Source organism: Scyliorhinus torazame, chromosome 9 (genome assembly GCF_047496885.1).
Source record: "Scyliorhinus torazame isolate Kashiwa2021f chromosome 9, sScyTor2.1, whole genome shotgun sequence".
NCBI lineage: Eukaryota > Metazoa > Chordata > Chondrichthyes > Carcharhiniformes > Scyliorhinidae > Scyliorhinus > Scyliorhinus torazame.
This window is the reverse complement of record NC_092715.1, coordinates 135789874-135812315: the sequence shown is the minus strand read 5'-3', so window position 1 is coordinate 135812315 and position 22442 is coordinate 135789874. Positions and strand designations below refer to the sequence as shown.

Here is a 22442-nt window from a genome sequence, read left to right as displayed (position 1 = left end):
TTTGGAAATGCAGAAGTTGTTATGGATTCTTCCAGAATGCAACAAGTAGAAATCACTGGACTAAAGTTAGCCTTTTATGCTGTTAGTCTCCGTAAAATCCCTTCAAAAAGTTAGTGCTTATTGAATAGGTGTTTTAGTAACATTTTAAGTTCATAATTACAAATGAACAGTGTCCTTATCTGTGATAACTCTCAAAAAGGCCATGAGGGATCACTCATTGATCTCCCTGTGCAGCTTGTGGAGTACCAGTTTCCATGGCAATAGGTGGATGTAGGTCCAGCGGGGACTCGTTATCGAGCCCATTAAATACTGTCCCTGACCCGGAACGGGAATCCTGATTGTCTCGGCTGGGACACATGTGTTATATGCCGCAAGTGTGGCTTTACTTTTGAATTTACAATAAATTTAGTTAGACCTTTGTTTTTATGTCTCCTGGATTACTACACAGCCCTGAAAAACAAATTTATATGTGTGGTATGTAAAATTTCTTCAATATGATTTCAAATAAATATTTTTTTAAAAATAGGTTTCTTTAGAAGTTTGATACTTCAGTTGTTGCCTTACTCTCATGTGTATGCCCCAATCAGTTATTTTTCTGTCTGTAGAATTTTAAATTAAAAATTGTTATAACCTGCCTGAATACTATTGGCTGAGGACGATTGGGTATCCTGAGTAAGAGCACCCCAATGAGGGGGTGGAGAAATTATTAGCAGTTTCGCAGGCACAAATAGAGCTGACCAGTGTGGTACTAGCTAGAGAAGTGAAGAAGTAGGGAAGTGCTACTACTACTTCTGATATATTTAATTGTAAATATAGCTATTTCTTTTGACTCTACAAACTGGTGCTGGATTCTTCATGGCCCTCAAAACTGGTGGCGAGGGTTAAAGTTGGATAGGTTGAAAGTTTTTTTTTTTTTTTTTCCCTGTTGCACCATACCTCTTTACGGACGTTTGGATGTCTTTGATGCTGCGCTGGAAAGTTGGAACCAGTACTACTTCCGGACAAATAACGCCACCTAAAACGGACGCCAGGTGGTCATTTTGCTAACCGCCAGTGGCCCGCATATGTTTGGAGTTATTAGAAGCTTTACATACCCAGCTGCGCCTGACTGTAAAACGTTTGATGAACTTGTGACCTTGGTGGGGCAACATTTTAACCAACCCCATCCACGATAGTCCAGCATTACCGGTTTAATACGGCAGAGAGGACCCCCCGGAAAATCCCTTGCTGAGTTTTTATCGAGTATACGCAGGATCGCAGAGTACTGTGACTATGGTGAGATTTTTTTCAGAAATGTTACGAGCGTTTGGAAGGCGGCATCAACAACGCGGCCACCCAGAGGAAGTTGTTAGTCGAGCCGACATTGACTTTTCAACAGGCCGTTCAGATAGTGTTGTCCCGAGAGAGTGCAGAACTGGGAATGCAGGAGCGACAGGCAATGGAGGTGCACGCTTTGGGGCGCAACCCCTTCGGTCCAAAAGCGTCTCCCCGCACCCCTGCAGTAAATTGGCGGGGCGGCGTCAGGATCGACGCCAGTGGCCATCGGACGTTCCTCTCTGAAGGGAGCCTTCTCCAGAACCAATTGACGAGGAACCATGTCAGTGTAGGACTTGTGGGAGCCAGCCCTGTCGCGGACGCCGGTCTGGGGGTGATTAGAGGCGCCGTTGTTCCGACAGAAACTGGGGCCAGCCCAGGAGCCGTACTTTCCATTTGGATGAACCTGTGGCAACTACTCCCGAGGATGTAGAGACTGAGGACAACTGCCTGTATCTGCATTGTGTGGCAGCTCCCTGAGTGGCGCCCATTAAGGTGAGGGTACGGGTAAATGGTCACCAGCTTGAGATGGAGTTGGACACAGTAGTGGTCTCTGTGATTTGCCAGAAGATATTCGACCACATCAAGATTATATAGACCCTTGCATTTACCGATACACTGGCCAGGTTGGCCACCTGTACGGGGGAACCATTGGACATTGCTGGAACTACGATAACCCCTGTTGCTTACGGACGCCAGGAGGGGCGTTTCCCGCGTATCGTGATGCGCGGCCACGGGCCCAGCCTGTTGGGTCGAGACTGGTTGTGCCATTTGCAGCTGCAACGGCAACACATTCTTCAAATGGGTTCTGGAGGTTTGACAGGGTACTAGAACGATACCCAGAAGTATTCCAGCCCGGTTTGGGGAAGATAAAAGGGGCCATAACCTGCATTCGGGTTGATCCGGAAGCCACGTCGTGCTATTTCCAGGCGCGCCCTGTGCCTTATGCTTTGCTTGAAAAAGTAGAAACGGAACTCACCCGTTTGGAGTCCCTTTCTTATTATCAGCCCGTACGTTTTGCCGACTGGGCAGCGCCAGTTGTACCGGTAATGAAGCCAGATGCCATGGTTCGCTTGTGCGGCGACTATAAACTTAGTGAATACGGCTTCATGGCTCGACCGATATCCAATCCCCTGCATAGAAGATCTCTATGCGAAGCTTGCAGGCGGACTCTCGTTCATGAAATTGGATATGAGTCACGCCTACCTGCAGCTGGAGTTGGACCCTGTCTCCTGGCCATATGTAACTATCAATACACACAAGGGCCTGTATGAGTCTACACGGTTGCCTTTTGGAATCTCCTCTGCCTGCGCTGTTTTTCAACATGTCATGGAGAGCATCTCGAGAGGTTTACCATGTGTCGCTGTTTGCTTAGACGACGTTTTGATTACAGGAGCTTCAGAGGAGGAACATTTGGATCATTTGGAGGCTGTCCTTAAACGCTTCTCAGTGGCTGGAGTCCATTTACATCGTGCAAAGCGTGTCTTTCAGGCGAAGGAAGTGATCTACCTAGGACTGCGAAGGTTTGCACCCCATCGCGGAGAAGGTTTGCACAATTCAACAGGCCCCACCCCGACTGACACCTCGCATCTTCGTTCTTTCTCGGCCTCGTAAACTATTACGGGAAGTTTCTCCCCAATCTGGGACCACGTTGCACCTTCTGTTGAAGAATCACACCTGGATTTGGGGTCAGCAGCAAGAGACCGTTTTTCGGCGGGTGAAGCAACAATTGTCGTCATCCGGGCTACTAACCCACTATGATCCTGCAAAGCCTCTGCTGATCACGTGTGATGCACCCCCATATAGTGTTGGTGCCGTCCTATCCCACAAAATGGAGAACGGAGCTGAGCGGCCGATATCTTTTGCCTCCCGCACATTGACTGCAGTGGAAAAGAAGTACGTGCAGATTGAAAAGTTGGGCCTGGCGGTGGTCTTTGCGGTGAAACACTTCCACCAATATGTTTATGGCCGCCACTTCACTACCGTGACCGATCATAAGCCTCTGCTTGGAGTTTTCGGAGAGGATAAGCCCATTCCGCTCATTTGAAGGTGAAAACTACTTGCAGTTCTCCAGATATGGTCTCACCAAAACCCTGTGCAACTCTAGCAAGACTTCTTTATTTCTGCTGTTACGACACCCTGGGCGAGTGCGCGGTCAATTCCAGCCCCATAGGCCCCTGAATTTCAACACAAATGAATTAACCAATAATTTGTGTAAAGTTTCTGAGATCATTGGCCCTGGACTGCTCAAATGATTTACAGGCACCAGATGTGTAAGTGAAACACAATTGTTTATTTATAACCAAAATCAAGATAAGCTATACAATACTTAGAATAACGGCCAGCTAATCTACTACTCCCCTTTTACCGTCCCACCCTCGACCCAAACACACACAAGACAGAAACAGGCAGAGCGAGGAGGAGGAGTAAAAATAAGAGAATTAATACGAAATGGAAGATGAGTGTCCTTGCTTCGCCTGTTGAAGTCGGTGCAGTAGTAGGCTTTTTCCCCAGGATGCGGATGGATTGAAACCACCGGTTGGAATTGCTAATAAGGATCTCCTGGCTGGAACATTCAGTCAGAACTCACAGGCAATAGGATTTCCTCTGGGGAATCACTTCAACTTGTATTAACCTGGGCTTTCACGTGGAAGATCCTCCTCCGGCCTGTTTAATTTTACTTGGTTCCATCTCTACCAGAATGACCAATAGCTTTCTGGGATAAGAACAGAGTTCCCCACACAAGATTTTTTTAAAGGGTTTTTAAACAACTGCCTTCAGCTGCTGTTTGACTGGATTTTTCTGCAGTGCAATCTAGCTGTGCAGAGAGAAAAGTCTTTACTTTGGACCTTCAGAAATAATCCATCAGGTGAGAGAGAAATCAGAGCTGTGACCCTCCAGCTTCTGATCAAAAAACAAAACCAAATACTATGAAACCCTCCTTGCCCTGCAGAACATTTCAAAATGGTCAGCTCTAATCAGCATAGAGTATCAGCTAAGGTCCAGCAATTTTGAAACAGCTCATTGGCCGTCAGCCAAGTCCATTAACAGGTGTCATCACTGATGTTACAGGGGCTGGTTTAGCACAGGGCTAAATCGCTGGCTTTGAAAGCAGACCAAGGCAGGCCAGCAGCACGGTTCAATTCCCGTACCAGCCTCCTCGAACAGGCACCGGAATGTGGCAACTAGGGACTTTTCACAGTAACTTCATTTGAAGCCTACTTGTGACAATAAGCGATTTTCATTTTCATTTCATTTCATGTCAGATCAAACCACACATCCTGCTGGAGTTTTAATATTAAAGGTGCAGTTCACCGTAAAGGCATAGGTCATACTAATTGTCCAGACACAGAAATTGAAATAGCAGAATCACAGAAGTTAAAGGAAAAAACAAGGGACAGGCATTAACAGGAGGATCCTTACACTGCACTCTAATCCCAGGATGGTAAAGGCCAAAATGCGATCTGCCTTCCTAATTGCTTGTTGTACCCATAATCTTTATTATTGTCACTAGTAAGCTTACATTTACACTGCAATGAAGTTACTCTGAAAATCCTCTAGTTGTCACACTCCGACGCCTGTTTGGGTACATTGAGGGAGAATTCAGAATGTCCAATTCACCTAACAGCACGTCTTTCGGGACTTGAGGGAGGAAACCGGAGCGCCCAGAAGAAACCCATGCAGACACTGGGAGAACGTGCAGACTTCGCACCGACAGTGACCCAAGCCGGGAATCAAGTCCGGGTCCCTGGCGCTGTGAAGCAACAGTGCTAATCACTGTGCTATCGTGCCACCCCTTAGATGTTAACTTTCTGTGTCATTTGTAAGAGCACCCAAATCTAATTGAACATCTACACATACAAGTTTCTCACCTTTAAACTAAAAAATCAGCTCTTCTCTACTTTTGACCAAGTCAATAACTTCACACTTCTCTCCGTTATAATCCGTTTGTCATCTTCTTGCCCACTAACTCAACCTGCCTGTATCTCTGTGCAATTCTGTCTCTGTGTCTTCCATGTGGCTTACCTTACCATCTAGGCTTGTATCATCAGCAAGCTGAGCTTTATGAGTCTGTCACTTTGAACAGTCATTTAATTTTATTTCAATTATGAAAGAAAGTTTGAAATGCCATGCTCTGAGTGAAGTTGCACTTTCTGAAAGGGAACAGGTATCACCACATGTTCAATGTCTATGCCTTTTAAGTTGAGACGGAAAACTGATCCCGACTTCAACTGTTTTCAGCTATGATGAATTTCAACTTGTTCATTGGCTTGTTAAATTTACGATAGTGACATTTAAGGGGCATCTTGACAAACACATGAATAGGATGGGAATAGAGGGATACGGACCCAGGAAATGTAGAAGATTGTAGTTTAGTCGGGCAGCATGGTCGGCACGGGCTTGGAGGGCCGAAGGGCCTGTTCCTGTGCTGTACATTTCTTTGTTCTTTGTTCTTCTAAATTACCAGGTATTTGATTTCAGGATTTCACTGGATTATTTTGTAATGTACCAACAGCTACTTGAATTTATATATCTCATTTCATGTGGTAAATTATCCCACAATGCTTCACACACGTGTTGCAAAGCAAAATTAGACAGCCACATAAGTAAAATTAGGACCGTTGATCAAAAGCTTGGTTAACGGGAGTTTTTAAGGAGATCTTGAAAGTAGAAAGAGAATCTGAGAAGTTTAGGGGAGGTAACACCTTTAGGGGTGAAGTATAATCATAGAATCTCTGCAGCGCAGGAGGAGGCCATTTGCTCCATCAAGGCTCCACCGACTCTCTGAAAGAGCACTCTACCTAGGCCCACTCCCTATCCACGTAATCCTGCCTAACCTCATTTTTGGACACTGAGGGGCAATTTAGGAATTCAATCCACCTAACCACATCTTTGGACTGTGGGAGGAAACTGGAGCACCTGGAAGAATCCCACGCAGACATGGGGAGAATGTGCAAACTCCCCACAGTCACCCAAGACTGGGTTTGAACCAGGGTCTCTGGCGCTGTGAAGCAGCAGTGCTAAACACTATGCCACTGTATGACGATACACTCACTAATGGTGCAGCAAAAGGGCAGCACGGTGGCGCAGTGAATAGAACTGGGACTACGGTGCCGAGGACCCAGGTTCGAATCCTGGCCCTGGGTCACTGTCCGTGTGGAGTTTGTGAATTCTCCCCTTGTCTGCGTGGGTTTCACTTGCACTACCCAAAGATGTGGGTAGCATGGTAGCATTGTGGTTAGCACAATTGCTTCACAGCTCCAGGGTCGATTCCCGGCTTGGGTCACTGTCTGTGCGGAGTCTGCACATTCTCCCCGTGTGTGCGTGGGTTTCCTCCGGGTGCTCCGGTTTCCTCCCACAGTCCAAAGATGTGCAGGTTAGGTGAATTGGCCACGCTAAATTGCCCTTAGTGTCCAAAATTGCCCTTAGTGTTGAGTGGGGTTATGGGGATAGGGTGGAGGTGTGGACCTTGGGTTGGGTGCTCTTTCCAAGAGCCGGTGCAGACTCGATGGGCCGAATGACCTCCTTCTGCACTGTAAATTCTATGAATGGGCAGGGTAGGTGGATTGGCCATGCTAAATTTCCCCTTAATCGGAAAAAAATAATAATTGGGTACTCTCAATTTTTTTTTTTTAAACAATGGCGCAGTAATTAAAATCAAGATACTCGGTCTGAATTAGAAGGGTGCAGCTATCTTGGACAGCTGTGAGACTGGAGGAGATTAGCAAAAAGGAGAAGGGTAAGCCTAAGGAGGAAACAAGAATGTGAAATTTAAAATTGAGCCAATGTAGGCCACAGAACACTTGGGTGATGGATGAACAGACTTGGTGTGACTAAAGACACCGGCGGAGTTTCAGTTGCCCAAGTCAAGTCAAGATGTAACAAAGACATGAAAGAGGGTTTCAGCAGCAGGTAAGCTGAGGTTGTGGGTTTGGTGGAGTGGGGGTGGGTGGGTTGCAGTATTAGAAGTGAAAATAGGTGTTTGCAGAGATGGCCTGAATATGTGGCCATTCGCTCATCTCTGGGCCAAATATGGCACTGAAATTGCAAAGTCCGTATCTCGGAGAGGGAGTTTGTAGAGGGTAGTAAAGTGAATGGGCGGGATTCTCCGACCCTCCTCCTGGAATTGCGCCTGGCGCGGGGGCAGAGAATAGCTGTTTTCGCCGGAAATCTGGCGCGACGACGCTTCCGCAAACCTGCCAGTCACGCTAGTGCGGTCGACGCTGCACCAGTCGGGGGCCGCTGAAAGAGGCCGCCGCGGTGATTCTCTGCGGTCGAACTCCTGGTTAACATCTGGTACCACCCGGTGGGAGTTCGGACTGCGGCCGCGGTGGCGGTCCTGGTGGGGGCGGGGGGAATCTGACTCCGTGGGGGGCCTCAGCGGTGGCCACCACCGATTGGCGGGCCATCGTGATCTTGCGGGGTGGGGGGGTGGTTGTGTGGGTCCGCCATGTCGGCGGTGCCTGCGCGAAGTGGGCTGCCGCGCGCATGCACGGACCCGCTTGCGGCTGCGCAGTCTGGATAGCAGGGCCCTGCTGGCAGCCAGAGATGCTGGATGCACGCCGGGGCCTGCTAGCCCCCTGGAAACAGAAAATCGCCCCGGATTTTCAAAGAAAAAATCCGGAAGTGATTCTCACCCATTTCCTGGCGGCGTGGGGACTTAGTCCCCAAAAGGGAGAATCCCGCCCGATAGCTTTGGTCTTCTCAGTATTCACCAGGAGGAAATTTCTGGTCATTCAAAAGTGTATGTCAGAAAAGTAGTCTCCCAATTGGGGGGGGAAAAAAATTTAGAGTACCAAATTCATTTTTCTTTTCCAATTAAGGGGCAATTTAGCATGGCCAATCCACCTACCCTGCACATCTTTGGGTTGTGGGGGTGAGACCCACGCAGACGCGGGGAGAATGTGCAAACTCCACACTGACAGTGACTCGGGATCGAACCCGGGTCCTTGGCGCCATGAGGCAGCAGTGCAACCACTGTGCCACCGTGTCACTCCTAAAGGTCTATGTTACATCATTCAAGGGTGATTGGCCTGTGATGTGAGGAAAGTTCTGGTACTCGTCAGGTTCTGTTTATGTCTGGCGCCTGTCTTCCTGCTGACAGCATACTCACAGCCATCTTCACGATGGAGTCTGCAAAGGGGGCGATTGATCTTTGACCACCATGGTGGGGGGTGGCGGTAGGCAGGCCTGTTCTGAAGATTAAAATGACAGAGGCGTTACATGTTTCAGGTATGAAATGTTTACTGGTGAATATTAAGTGACAATTTACCATTCTCCCTAGCTACGGGTAGCGAGTCCACCAGTGCCCACTCCTCACACTTCTTGACCCCCCCCCCGGTGGTCTAATGCTAAGTTGAGGTGTGTCCCCTGGATGTACATCAGAGGTGGAGGCAGCCTGCTGTTTTCCACGCAGGCTGTGGCCTTTGACGTGTTTGGCGGTCATCCTCTGGAGGGCCATAGACGTCGCTGTGCCACCCTTTCTAGTAGTAATAGCCTGACAATTTAACACCATTGACAGAGTCAAGAGAGGTGGTGGTGAGTAAGAACTGGGTGTCATCACCATTCATGTAGCAACTGTCATGTTTTTGGATGGTGTGGACGAGGGACAGCATGGAGATGAAATATAGGTGGGTAAGGGTAGTTCCTTGGTGAACATTGGTGGTAATCGAGCAGGACGAAAAGCCATTGCAAGTGATTCTCTAGTTACGATTAGATAGATAAGAATGGAATCAAATAAGTGCAGTTCTTCCCAGCTGGGCAGCAGTGGAGACGCATTGAATTAGGATGGTGTGAGCAACTGTGTCAAAAGCTACACACAGGTTGCAAAGGATGAAGTGGGATAGTTTACCTTTGTCACGGTCAAATGGGTTGTAATTTGTGATTTTGGTGAGAGTTGTTTTGCCATTGTGGCAGAGATGCAAAGATGGAGTTCTCGGAAAGATGGGCAGAGAAGGTGACAACATATTCAAGGTCTTGGGTGAGGAAAAGAAGTTGAAGATGGGGCCATGGTTTCGAGGATGGGAAGGATCGAGAGTTGGTTTATTGAGAAGGGGTGGTGATGGTAGATTTAAAGCAGAGAGTGAAGGTACTTGAATAGAGAGATCCATTATCCACTAACTTGGGGATCAAGATGGAAAGTTGGATGGTCAGCAATTTAATGGAAATAGGGTTGAGGGAGCAAGACATGGGTCTGAAGGACAAAATTAGCTGGGGATGGTTTGAGCGGAAATAGAGAAATTGGAGAAAAATGTGAGCTTGGGGCCGGCAGGAAGAGCTTCAGAGGAAGTTTGGCCTGTTAGGCTGGTCGAAAGGAGGGAAGTGGCAGAGGCAGCTTATCCGTGCTCTCAACTTTAGGAACTAAGGTTCATTGGCTCCTGAGGAGTGAGGGAGAGGGATTTAAGAAAAAGGTTTGCAGTGAAGAAAGGAAGCCTGTGTTCCAGGATGATCCTGGAACAGTGAACCTTAGTGAATCTAAGACCCAGCAATGTTTTGAAGAGATCCAATCAGATCTATTGGTGGATCTGTGCTCTTGAATTTAAATAGATAAGGGCCATGCTCAGAGAGTGCAATAATTTTATTGGGAACTCGGATATCCAAGGTAGAGGTGAGGGTGTGGTTGAGCAAATCAATAACTGGAGATATGTTGTGGTGAACAGACTCTCAAGGGTAAGACAGTAACTGGAGATATGTTGTGGTGAACAGACCCTGAAGGGTAAGACTGTAATGGTCAATATGTTAATTGTAAAGTGTTATTCTGAATGGAACTTCAAACTGCCCATCTAACGCAATCAAATTGGCCAAAAGATCCCTGCCTCCCCAAGCATTGGTTCCTGGGCCTATCAGAAGCCAATTCTTGGAGAGGGCTGGCTCTGATTGGTCAATTTGATTTTTTTGTTCTTTCTTGATTTGTGGCCGTTGCCCTTTCTCCAATCTTTGCTTCTTCAGCTGACTTGACGCACATTCGCATTCTGTTTTTTCAGGTTTAAAAAAAAGAACTGCCTTTTTGTCATATGGCAGTCGGAACTTCTTTTGACCCTTGGAGGACTCTCTCGGAACACTGGGGTTCCATGAACCCCAGTTTGGGAACCCCTGACATATAGCTTTGACTTTGCACCCTGTATTACTGCAGCCCTGTCAAACGTGTTATTGATACTGCAAAGAACTTCATAAAATTTATGCTATAGTATACAGCAAGCTTTATGTTGGTCATGCTGACAAGTGTTTTGCTTGATTATGATGCTTTCGTAGAAGTTTTAAGGTATTGTGTTGCATGTTACTGGAAACTTTCACTGTCCTTGGTGCAAATATTAAATGTCAGTTATTGCATTTTATGACTTGGATTCGCAATTTGGCCCAGATCCAGCTACCAAATTGTCTGATTCTGCATCAGCACCAAAGATCTCCATTCCAGCATCAGCACACCATTTCTGCTTTGCCCTGGACATAAGAAGCATTGGACAACTGGATGTCAGTTTTGCCATAAACTGCATAGTACGGTAAATGTCTTTACATTTTTGTTTTGTTTATTTCTGTTAACTCTAAATTTTTAACACAAATCACCTTTATTAACCACTTTGCCCTCTGCACCGTTGTTATATCAGCCTCTGTACATGGGACTCAGTATATCCGTATGAAATCTGTTTGCCCTCCACAATCAAAAGAATAGAAGCTGTCCAAGGAGGACTGGGAGTTGGAGAGATTAAACAATCATGTTACACTACCACAAGATTCATATCTGGGATACAACATTCATGGGCACTTGACCTTTTGAGGGAGCTGTAGTTAATGTGTGTTATGAAAATTAATGGTGACTGACTTGGAGGATCGTTTGTTGGCAGAGCAAGAACCAGGCACAGAACAGAAAAGGAACGTTGGTCATTACCTAATTACAGAGCACAGGATTGCCAACCTTCCATGATTAGCCTAGGGAACTGACGATCATTTTCCGGGGCACAGTGCAACTGTGGAGAGAAATCATCATGACATTAAAAAATATTGCTTTTTTTGGTCATTTTCTTAGAACAATTCTCTTTACCAATCGTAAAAGTATTGAAATCGGTCAAGCATCATCCAATTGTGTAATGAGTTTTCTTTGCCTTCCTGGGCTATTTGGAAAGCAATGAGTCACGACGATTGATGTTTTAGCCAAGTGGGGGCAGGTGATGTGTTGAAACCTGCAGGAATACATTTAACAGCTGACACACCTAACAAAGCAGTATATTTTGGAATACAGACCCTCCGAAAGAGCATCCCACCAAGCCCACGCCACAACCTTTTCCCGGTAACTGCACCTAATCTTTTAGACTCTAAGGGGGAATTTAGCATGGCCAATCCACCTAACCTGCACACCTTTAGACTGTGGGAGGAAACCGGAGCAGCCGGAGGAAACCCAACACACACTGGAGAAAGTGCAAACTCCACACAGATGGTCACCCAGGTCAGAATCGAACCCGGGGTCCCTGGTGCTGTTATGCAACAATGCTAACCACTGACCATGCCACTATTCTTGTTCTTGATGATTGATTTAATTGCTAGTATGGCTGGAATTGATCGGAATATTCTTGCTCCAGAGATTTTGGTGAGTTCCTGTAATTGATGTGCATTGAAGATTTTCGATGCAAATGCTTTAGTGCATCTGACTGATATTGAACCAGTTAGAACTTTGTCTATATGTAATTCTTCATCAAGTGAGAATCTGAAGTAATTTCTTGAGTTAATACGTTAGAGCACAGAGGAGGTGAATTATCATATATAAAATTAGCCATTGGCCCTCGTGTGTTTGGTGTGCTACGGATGATTACTTGTTAAAATGCACACTTAACTGTTTGGTGCCAATAAGTCAAAATGTCGCTATGTAATTTGGCAATAGCTTCAATTTAAAAAAAAAAATTAAAAATTTTTTGATGCGTATAATAAAATGAACTCTTAACAATGCTATCAAAAAATTAGAAAGCGATGGATGAGCCTTAATTAAGAGTTTGTTTGGTGCAACAATATGATCGTGTTATTATCTTATTTTTGATATGAATCTGGATTACTGTGAAAAGGTTACCTTATAATATGGTCTCCGTTTCGCATGCTTTGTGTCATAAACACAACTTAGTTGTTACAGAAGTTGACTTTTAGCTGCAACGTAAGAAAAGTACAGACCTTTTTCAATATTTTAGAGCAACATTAATTTGAAGTTACCATCAAACCAGAAAATAATCAATTGTCAACCTGAGTTGGTATGCAGAGTGAAACTTTAAAAGTAACCTGCCATGGCAGAGTATACTCCTTTGTATCTTGAAGCATATAACTTGGGGACTGAGCAGAGTAGCATTTGACCAGCGCATAATCTGTTGCCTGCATGGCCTAGGTTTTAATCTAGTTCAAACTGAAACGGTAAAGAAGGGTAGATCCTGACTCCCAACTTCCTTGACATCCTTGAGGAAAGTACATGCTAACTGATGGTGGCACAGTGGTTAGCACTGCTGCCTCACAGCACCAGGGACCCAGGTTCGATTCAGACCCTGGGTGACTACATGTTTGCACATTCTCTCCATTTCTGCGTGGGTTTCCTCCGGGTGCTCCAGTTTTGTCGCACAGCCCAGATGTGCAGGTTAGGTGGATTACTAATGTTAAATTGCCCCTTAATGTCCAAAAGGTTAGGTGGCGTTACTGGGATATGGGGATAGTGTAGGGACCTGTGCCTAGGTAGGGTGCTCTTTTTCAGGGTCAGTGCAGACTCGTTGGGATGAATGGCCCCCTTCTGCACTGTAGAGATTCTATGATAACTGGAACTTAAACCAAAACATCTTTTGCTATATACCCTCTGAAAGTCTAAGCACAAGATTCTATACAAAGGGCCGTTAGGTAAGGTCAAAGGTGTGGGAATTTGGGTCAAGTTCTGTATATTAACAAGAAATTGGCTGAAGGGTAGAAAATAGACTTGCAAGGATTTACAATAGATTTACCAAGGAAGAAAATGCTTTTCAAGTCAGAATGAAAGGGGAGGAATTTGACCCTGTAGATGGGCTAAGAAATGACATCGTGGAGGGGCTAGAGAGACTGGCTGTGTTGAAAGTTGATAAATCACATGACAAGATGAGTAACATTAAGGAGAATGAGGAAAGTGAGTGTGGAAATTGCAGAGGCACTGGCCATAGTTTTCCAATCCTCCTTGGATACAAGAAAGGTACCAGAGAGTTGCAAGTGTTACACCCTTGGTCAAATCTAGTCCAAGGATAAGTTCAGCCACTACAGGCCATTCTGTTTAGCCTCAGTGGTGGGAAAGGTTTTGGAAATCATAACTCAGGACAAAATTGCTGTGTATACTTGTGCAAAAACTGAGTCTCTGAGACTAAATGTTGAGTCAGAAAGTTGAGGGTCGACTTTTACACGAGTAACATTTTGAAGAGGTTGAAATCCACCCTCTTCCATCGCCTTGCTTTTGCTGAGTTGCCAGATTGGAGTCTGTTCCTGCCAACCCTGCCCCCGAAAGGTAGCGCAAAAGGAGCCAAAGATATTTTATTTATATATCCATGGAAACCAACATTAATTTCTGCACACTAATAAAAAAACATAAGCCATCTATGCTAATTTGTGCAATTTCAGTCCGCTTTTTCACAGTAACGAGAACTACTTTGCAGCGGCGCATGCATTGAACATTTATTAAAATCCATAAAAATCACCCACCTCTTGTTTCCAGAACCAAATAACATGGGTGGGATTTTACTTCCAGCGACACCAGGCTCGCGAAGTACGATCGGGAGAAGAATTGCTCGTCAGCCAAAAATCGAGGCCACCGCCGGGCGTTTGGGGCGGGGGGGCGGGGGGGGGGTGACAAGGGGTTGGGCCATAAGCTGGGGTGTCCTCTCGGGACCAGCGTGTCCAGGCACGAGCTGTCATTACTGCAGCCTTCGAGACAGCCATCTTGCTGCGCACCCCACTGACTGCCCACCGTGGCCCGGGTTGTGCATAAAATCTTGTGATATTATCTTAAGAATCATTCTGGTTATCGGAATTAAGATAAGTCAAAAAACCTTTATCATACTTAATTACTTAGTGAAAATGATGGAAATGGACAACGCATCATACAAGCTTGTCACCCTCACATTGATTCTGTATACACCTCCCGCTGCCTCAGGAAGGCAGACAGCATTATCAGAGACCCTTCTCACCCAGGCTTGGCCTTCCAGACCTTCCATCAGGCAGAAGATACAGAAGTCTGAAGTCGCGCACATCCACACAGAGGAACAGTTTCTTCCCCACAGCTACTAGACACCTCAATGACTCCCCCTCGGACTGATCTGTTCCCTGAGCTGCTGTTGCTCATGTATTTGCTTTGTTTGGCCCCTTGTTCCGTACTATAACCAATCACTGTTTGTCGATGTACCATTTGTCAATGTACTCTGTCGATTAGTCTTTATTTGTCTACTATCTACGTACTGTGTACGTTCCCTTGGCCGCAGAAAAATACTTTTCACTGTACTTCGATACATGTGCAATAAATACAATCAATCAATTTAATGGATCAGAAAACCTAGATGAAGAAAACAAACTGTAAGCTTTGGGATGAATGTGTCCTTAAACATTGCCTTTCTGTTCTCTCCACAACTACTGGCTTCTCTACAATATATTTCCAGAACTTAGTAGCATTTGTACGCTTCGACTGTTTGTGGAATGCACATGATTTATGATCCAAAACTTTAAAAGTACTTGACTTAAATTGTTACTTTCACCCAAAAACTTGAATTCCCACTTTAAATTGGATACGACTTATTTCTGGGAGCAGTTCTTAATGTCAAGCAGATAAATCTTTGGGATGTCGATTGCAGTTAAAACAAACATTAATTAATTTATCGCTAACATGAGTCTTGGTTCTCCCCTCTTTCTCCCCTTTTTCTTCAGTGCAAACTTTCTTAATTATCTTTTTGCTCCTTTTAGTTAAGGTGCCTATTTGTTTAATTGTCCATTATACTTTCTTTCCAATGTCAAAGGTGCCCCCACATATTATAGTGACAAGAACATAGTTTTCTAGGTGGAGCTAAGTGGTTAGCACTGTTGCTTCACAGCGCCAGGTTCCCAGGTTCGATTCCCAGCTTGGGTCACTGTCTGTGCGGAGTTTGTATGTTCTCCCCGTGTCTGCATGGGTTTCCTCCGGGTGCTCCGGTTTCCTCCCACAAGTCCTGAGAGATGTGTTAGGTGCATTGGACATTCTGAATTCTCCCTCTGTGTACTCAAACAGGTGCCGGAATGTGGTGACTAGGGGATTTTCACAGTAACTTCATTGCAGTGTTAATGTAAGCCTACTTGTGACAATAATAAAGATTATTATTATAAGCTACATAATAAATTCAGATTAAAATCACAAACTGTTATGTCTCTGGCTAAAGACCTTAAGATCCCATTTGCCTCCTTCACTGCTTTCACCGAGCTGACGGTTAAATTTCAGTTATATTGCTGATCTAATTTTTTTTACTCTACTCTAGTTGGTTAAATGCTTAAACAGTTGTTGGCTAAATTGCTTTACACCATACAGTATGCATATTTCAAGTTTAAGTAACATGTTGATCCAGATCTAAAAATGTTCTTGCATAAAAGCAAGATTTTGCAGATGTTGGAAATCTGAAGTAAAAACAGAAAATGCCTGGCAAATTCAGCGAGTGAGACAGCATCTGTGGCAAGAATTAATGTTTGAAGTTGGTGACCTATCATCAAAACTGGAAGAGGTTTGAGATATAACCGGCTTTAAGGAAGTACAGAAGTAGGGAAAGGGGCAAGAACAAAAGGAACATGTGTTATAACACAGAAGGCAAGAAATGTTAGATGTCAAAAGGGATAAAATGTTACAAGGCAAGAGGAGATTACAATGGACAAGTACTGAGGAAATTGATGGGTCAGAGGAGGTGTAAATTGCAATTACAGAATCATTTTTTTTTTCATTTAAAATTTAGAGTATCCAATTATTTATTTTCCAATTAAGGGGCAATTTAGCGTGGCCAATCCACCTAACCTGCACATCTTTGGGTTGTGGGGTTGAAACGCACGCAGACATGGGGAGAGTGTGCAAATTCCACACAGACAGTGACCCAGGGTTGGGATTCAAACCCGTATCACAGTGATGCAGCCCCAGTGCTAACCACTGCACCGCATTCGGCTCTTACAGAATCATTATCAACAGAAATACGCAGCAATGTAGCACAGTGGTTAGCACTGTGGCTTCACAGCGCCAGGGTCCCTGGTTCGATTCCCCGCTGGGTCACTGTCTGTGGAAAGTCTGCACATTCTCCCCGTGTCTGCGTGGGTTTCCTCCGATTTCCTTCCACAGTCCAAACACATGCGGGTTAGGTGGATTGGCCATGCTAAATTGCCCTTGGTGTCCAAAAAGATTAGGAGGGGTTATTGGGTTACGAGGATAGGGTGGAAGTGAGGGGTTCAGTGGGTCGGCGCAGACTCGATGGGCCGAATGGCCGCCTTCTGCACTGTATGTTCTATGTTCAATTTTTTAAAAAGCTGCTGCTGCTGATAAAAATCTGAAGTTAAAATAGAATATGTATGCAGCCCCCATTGGGGGTGGGCCGCCACGGAGGGCTGGGGGGTCCCCTGCGGAGGGGTTGGAGTTGGACGTGCGTGGTTCTGCCATGTCAAACCCTGGACTGTCTGTTCCCGTACCGGTGGCAACCCTAGCCTCTGCCTGGCTGCCCCACCAACCACCCATGACTCCCACTGACCGCGGAGACCTCTGGCCTTGTAGTTATTGCTAAAGGAAATTGGCAATCGTGGTTAAGTATGAGCAGTTCAAACATCCCAAGTGGATCCCCGTGGATGGGTGGGCCATGTAGCATGTGGGGCTTATTGCCTGGCATCCTGATCACACCTTGATGCATGGACACTGTGGGAGGCAGTATTACAGACGCAGTGGCCAACCTTCGATTACCCAGGTGATGGGCCCCAGCCTCGGGCACATGTCTGCGGCCGGGTGCCCGTGTGGAGGGCGTGTCAGGTGTGTGTGGGGGATGGGGTTTGGGATTGGTGGTCAACCTGCATCTTGGAACTAAGAGCCAAAGGCGTCATATTGGTTGTGGCGAGGGTATTTTAACGTCCCTCATACAAGTGTGCACCACTGCCCGACTATCACGATGGCGCAGCCCGACTTTGTCCTGCGCACAAACGCACACTCCATGGGACAGGTCTGGTTGGTACCCAGCGCGACTTCCTCCCGGTCAGAGCCCATAGAGCCCTGTGGTTCACCTGGGGATGGAGGGGCAGCTGGATTGAACCCCTGCTGCCCTTCCATTATCTGGTTCTGCGGTCCTGCAGCTCCACCGTCTTGGCGTCTCCCCAATGCCTGAACCATGGTGCCGTCGCCCTCGGCGATGCTTCTCAGTGATTAGGCCATGGTCTGCATTGACGCGGCAATTCCCCCACCGCGGCTTGGCCATGCCCATCTGTGCGGCGAACATGCCCCACAGCACCTCATTAAGGTCAGCCTGGTACTTGATCATGTCCCCCAGTTATTTGGATATTCTGCTGAGGCCCTCAGCCATGGCCGTCACTGACTGCGCGACGCTTTGGCCACCATCTCATGCTGCCGACATTGTGCACCAGATTCTCCACTGCAGTCACCACCCTAGCATTGTTGGCCTCAGTGCCACGCATTGCCGGAGCTATCCCCTGCGCCAATAGCCTTTTGGACTCCTCCAAATGGCTATTGGCCTGCTGGACTGTCGCTGACATTTCCCCCTGAATGTCGCAGCCGTTCCCTAACATCAGCTCTGGGTAAACCTGTTCCAGAGGGTCAGCATCTGACTGGGATCCAGTTGGGTCCTGGGATCCAGCAGCTCTCTGATTGCTGTTTGGCCTTGGCATTCCTGCCTCCACCTGATGTGCATCAGCGACTGTGTGGTGCTCACCAGATTGTGCCCCAGAAGTTGACTAATGTTGCCCACCGAGGTGTGTGTATCTGCGCTGGTGGAGGGTGGGGATGACAGCTGTGACGCATCAACTGTGGCATCCTTGGACCTATCCTCCGAGGTGGTCTCATGGGAGGCAGGGTGGAGTGGTTTGTTTGTGTGAAGGGAGGGTTAGGGTGAAGGGAGTGTCGGGGGACAGATGGAGGGTTGAGGGGCGGGGGGGGGGGGGGTGATTGTCTCAGCACCATGGCTGCGAGATGTGTGGGGTTGGTTCTTTAATCTTTCTGGAGAATCACACCCCTTGAGTCTAGAATGATGTAAAATATTTAATTATAAGATGAGGTCAGAGTGAGAATGGAGCATAAAATTAAATGACAAGTGACCAGAAACACTCATGTGGGCTGATTAAAGAGTTTCCGCAAATTGATCACTTAGCCTGCATTTGGGCTCCCCATTGTTGAGATCTCATTTATGATCGGTGGTTACAGAATATTAAATTGAAAAAAAAACTAACAATAATTTGCTGTTTTTATTTTTATCTGGAAGGAGTATTTGGGGTCCAGACCAGGGAAAGGGAGAGGTGAAAGGGCAAATGCTGTATTCCAATGCTTGCACAGGAATGTGCTGTGAGAAGTGGATTGGGGGCGACTCCTTTCTGAGATGAAGGATGTGGAGTTTGGAAGAATGAGATGTGATCTTATTGAAACATATAAGATCTTGTGGAGACTGATCAGGGTGGATACTGGGAGGATGCTTCCTCTTATGGGGGAAACTAGAACTGTGGGACAGAGTTTAAGAATAAGATGTTTCCCCTTTAAGAGGGAGATGAGGAAATGTTTTTTCTCAAAGAGTCATTAGAATGAGGAATTCTCTTCCCCAGAGATAGTGTAGATTGGCTCTTTAAATTTATTTGAAGCTGTTAGACAAATGAGGTTATGGAGAGGAGGCAGGAAAGTGGAGCTGAGACCACAGCCAAATTCGCCATGGATTTATTGAATGGTGGAGCAGGCATGAAGGGTCAAAAGACCTAAACTTACTGTGTTTTGGGGATGTTTGAGGTTGACCTTCCTAGAGGTTACTATTGACCAGAGAGTGAACTGAACTGACCATGTAACCACTTTAGCTACGAGAATAGGTCAAGGACTGGGAATTCTGAAGGGAGGAAGTTACCTGACTGCCCAAGCACTGTCCACCATCTACAAGTCACAAGTCAGGAATGTGATGGAATACTCTCCACATGCCTGGATAAGTGCGGCTCCAACAGCACTCCAGCATCTTGGCACCATCCCGGACAAAGCAACCTGCTTGACTGGTACCCCATCCACCACCCTAAACATTCACCCTCTCCACCACCGATGCACAGTGACAGCAGGGTTTTCCAAGATGTATTGTGGCAACTCGTCAAGGCTCTATCGACAGCACCTTCCAAACCACAACCTTTATCACCTAGAAGGACAACGGCAGCAGATGTGTCGGAGCACCACTGCCTTCACGTTTCTCTCCAAGCCACACACGGTTATGACTTTGAGCTGTCATTCACTATTGGTGGGTCAAAATTCTGGAACATTCATCCTCCCAGCACTGTGCGAGTACCCCCACTAGATGGATTGCAGTGATTCAAGAAAACAGTTCACTGCCACCCTCCCAAATGATGGTCTTGCCAGCAACACCCACATCTTTTGAAATAATTGAAAAACCATAGATAAGGGTGTTGCAAAAAGAATGGTCCCTTTGGAATGCTGGGAGGGCAAGAAGTGTTTGAAGAATGCGTAAATGGCAGACAAAGATCTGTTGACTGGAGGTTGCAGGATGGTAGGGTGAAGACTGGGCAAACCCCATCATGGTTCTGGGAGGAAAAAGGTGAGACGCAAATATGAGTGGAATGTACTACAGTGGAGGGATATCCTTTTGAGGAAAAGGAAGATTTGTTGCAAGTGCTGGTATGGAATTCTGCATCGTCAGAACAACTGCAATGGAGAAACTGAAAGCAAGAAGTCCTTGCAGGAAGAAGGGTGAAAACAAATAGTCCAAATATTGTAGGAATTGGTGGGATTACAGTTGAATAAAACCAAAGTACTGCAAATGCTGGAAATCTGAAGATAGAACATGCTGAAAACCTCAGTCGGTCAGGCAGCTTCTGTGGAGAGAGAAGCCAATAACATTTCAAGTCGATGACCTTTCGTCAGAATGGGAAAAAGTTATATTTGTAATGGGTTTTAAGCAAGTGCAGAGTCAGGAGAGGGACAACGGAAGAAAAAATTGCAATGTCTGATGGGGTGAAGGCAGGAGTGATTAAATGATAAAAAGGAAGATGCTCCACGTCAAAAGGAGATAATAATGGGATAAGTTCGTCCTGGGTCACTATCCGTGTGGAGTTTGCACATTCTCCCCATGTCTGCGGGAGTTTCACCCCCACAACCCAAAGATGTGCAGGTTAGGTGGATTGGCCACACTAAATTGCCCCTTAATTGGAAAAGAATAATTGGGTACTCTAAATTTATTTAAAAAAATAATTACCACAAAATGGGCCGAGAGATTGGGTAAATGGGGAAAAAAACAGAATTGTCACAAGGTGCTGTCCAAAACAAAAAAAGGAGCAGAGTTATAATTGATACAGTTCAGGTACAAAGATGGGTGTTGCATTTTCTCTGTTTTTATGGGAAGTGGAGGGGATGTTGACAGTCATTGGAGAGCAGATGAGGATTTTGCAGAAGGTGCTTTCACAATTGTTGCATTACTTTGGAGGTGCCAGCAATGGCTGTCTATTACATGTGGAGGCTGGTGGGATGGATAATGAGGACAGGGGAACAAAGTTGTGGTCTGCGACTGAGGGAAAGGAGGGAGAGCATCACTGGGGAAATGGAACTGACTAGGTTGAGGGCTCGACCAACCTTGCAGAGGGAAATCATCAATTGAGGAAAAAAATAGACCAACACTGGTAAGGAATTCTGCGTCATCAGGAAAGGTGAAACTGGAAAGAAACTTCAAAGGAAGCAAGGTGAAAGGAAAGATAGTCAAGGAAGCTGTGAGAGTCAGACGACTTATGATGGATATAGGTTGATAGTCTATTTCTTGAAACAGGAGAGGGGGAGGATGGGGAGGAAATTATTGAAGATAGAGTATGTGAAGATGAAGGAAAGTGAGGAATTGGAAGGAAAGTTGATGAAATTTTACAGTCCAGGGCAAGAGCAGGAAGTGGAACCATTGTAGTCAGCAATGCATCAGAAAGAAACAACTGGAGTGGTGCATTTGAGTAGAACAGTGATGAAGAATATTCCACATATCCCAAGGAATCAGTACAGGTTGTCACAGGAACACTTTAATTAGTAGAGAGTTAATGAAATCGAAGTAGATGTTTTTCAATGAAAGCACAATTTCAGTGAGGGAGAGGAGGGGGTATGGAATGGGACCAGGTTTGGGCTTTGTTCAAGGAAGAGGCAGAGACCTTTTAGGCCATCTGGAAAGGTGGAGGGATTGGACATTTAGAACCAGGAAACTGGGAACTGTTAAATGATAGAGGCCATTGGAAAAGTCACAGATGTAGGTGATATGAGGCCGAACAAGGTTAGAAAATATATTTGAGATAGGAAGAACTGAGTTCTTTGGCACATGAACGGGTTGGTAAGGAGGTAGAAATGGGCTGTGTTGAATTGATGGACCATGAGGATAGATACCATGGTAGGTTGATCTCAGAGAAGATGACAGTGACGGTCTCTGGATGTACGGTGGTGGGGTTTTGCTCCAGGAGAAGTTGTTCAGCTTCCACTCAATAGGTGTCAGTTCCCTTGAGCTGAGTGATCTTGAGCTTCTATTCGTCTGTTATTTAATTCTCTGGCTCACTTTCGCTCTCATCACTTTGTCTTCTACTTTCAGTTAGGGACTTCCCGTCCTTCCAGACTTCACATTGAATTCAACAATTTCAGATGAAACCTCTTCTCATTTTTTTCCCCAATGGAACAATTCTGCCTTTTGTTTTCTCTTTTTTGTTACTTGTTCCATTCTCCATCCCCTTTTCTCTTGTGGCGTGAGCCCTTTTGTCATTTAATTTCTCCGCCGTCCATCCTGCCATGGATCTTCCCTTTTGTTCTCCCCCATTCCTCCGTTTCTCTGCCTCTGTACTTGCTTGAAACTTGTTACATTTCTAGCGGTTTCTGGTTTTGACTAAAGGTCATGGAGCTGAAATGTTAACCTGGTACCTGACCTGTTGAATTCATCCAGCATTTTTGA

At 45.9% G+C, this 22442-nt stretch overlaps 1 protein-coding gene across 3 annotated transcripts in view; it reads left to right on the top strand.

Annotated features, from left to right (window-relative positions):
• cep120 (centrosomal protein 120) overlaps positions 1-22442 on the top strand; it is a 133021-nt gene that overhangs the window by 46732 nt on the left and 63847 nt on the right. For all 3 annotated transcript variants that reach the window (XM_072516544.1, XM_072516545.1, XM_072516546.1), the window contains one exon: positions 10676-10814. In XM_072516544.1, coding sequence (XP_072372645.1) covers positions 10676-10814 — 139 coding nt within the window. The remainder of the gene's footprint in view (positions 1-10675; positions 10815-22442) is intronic.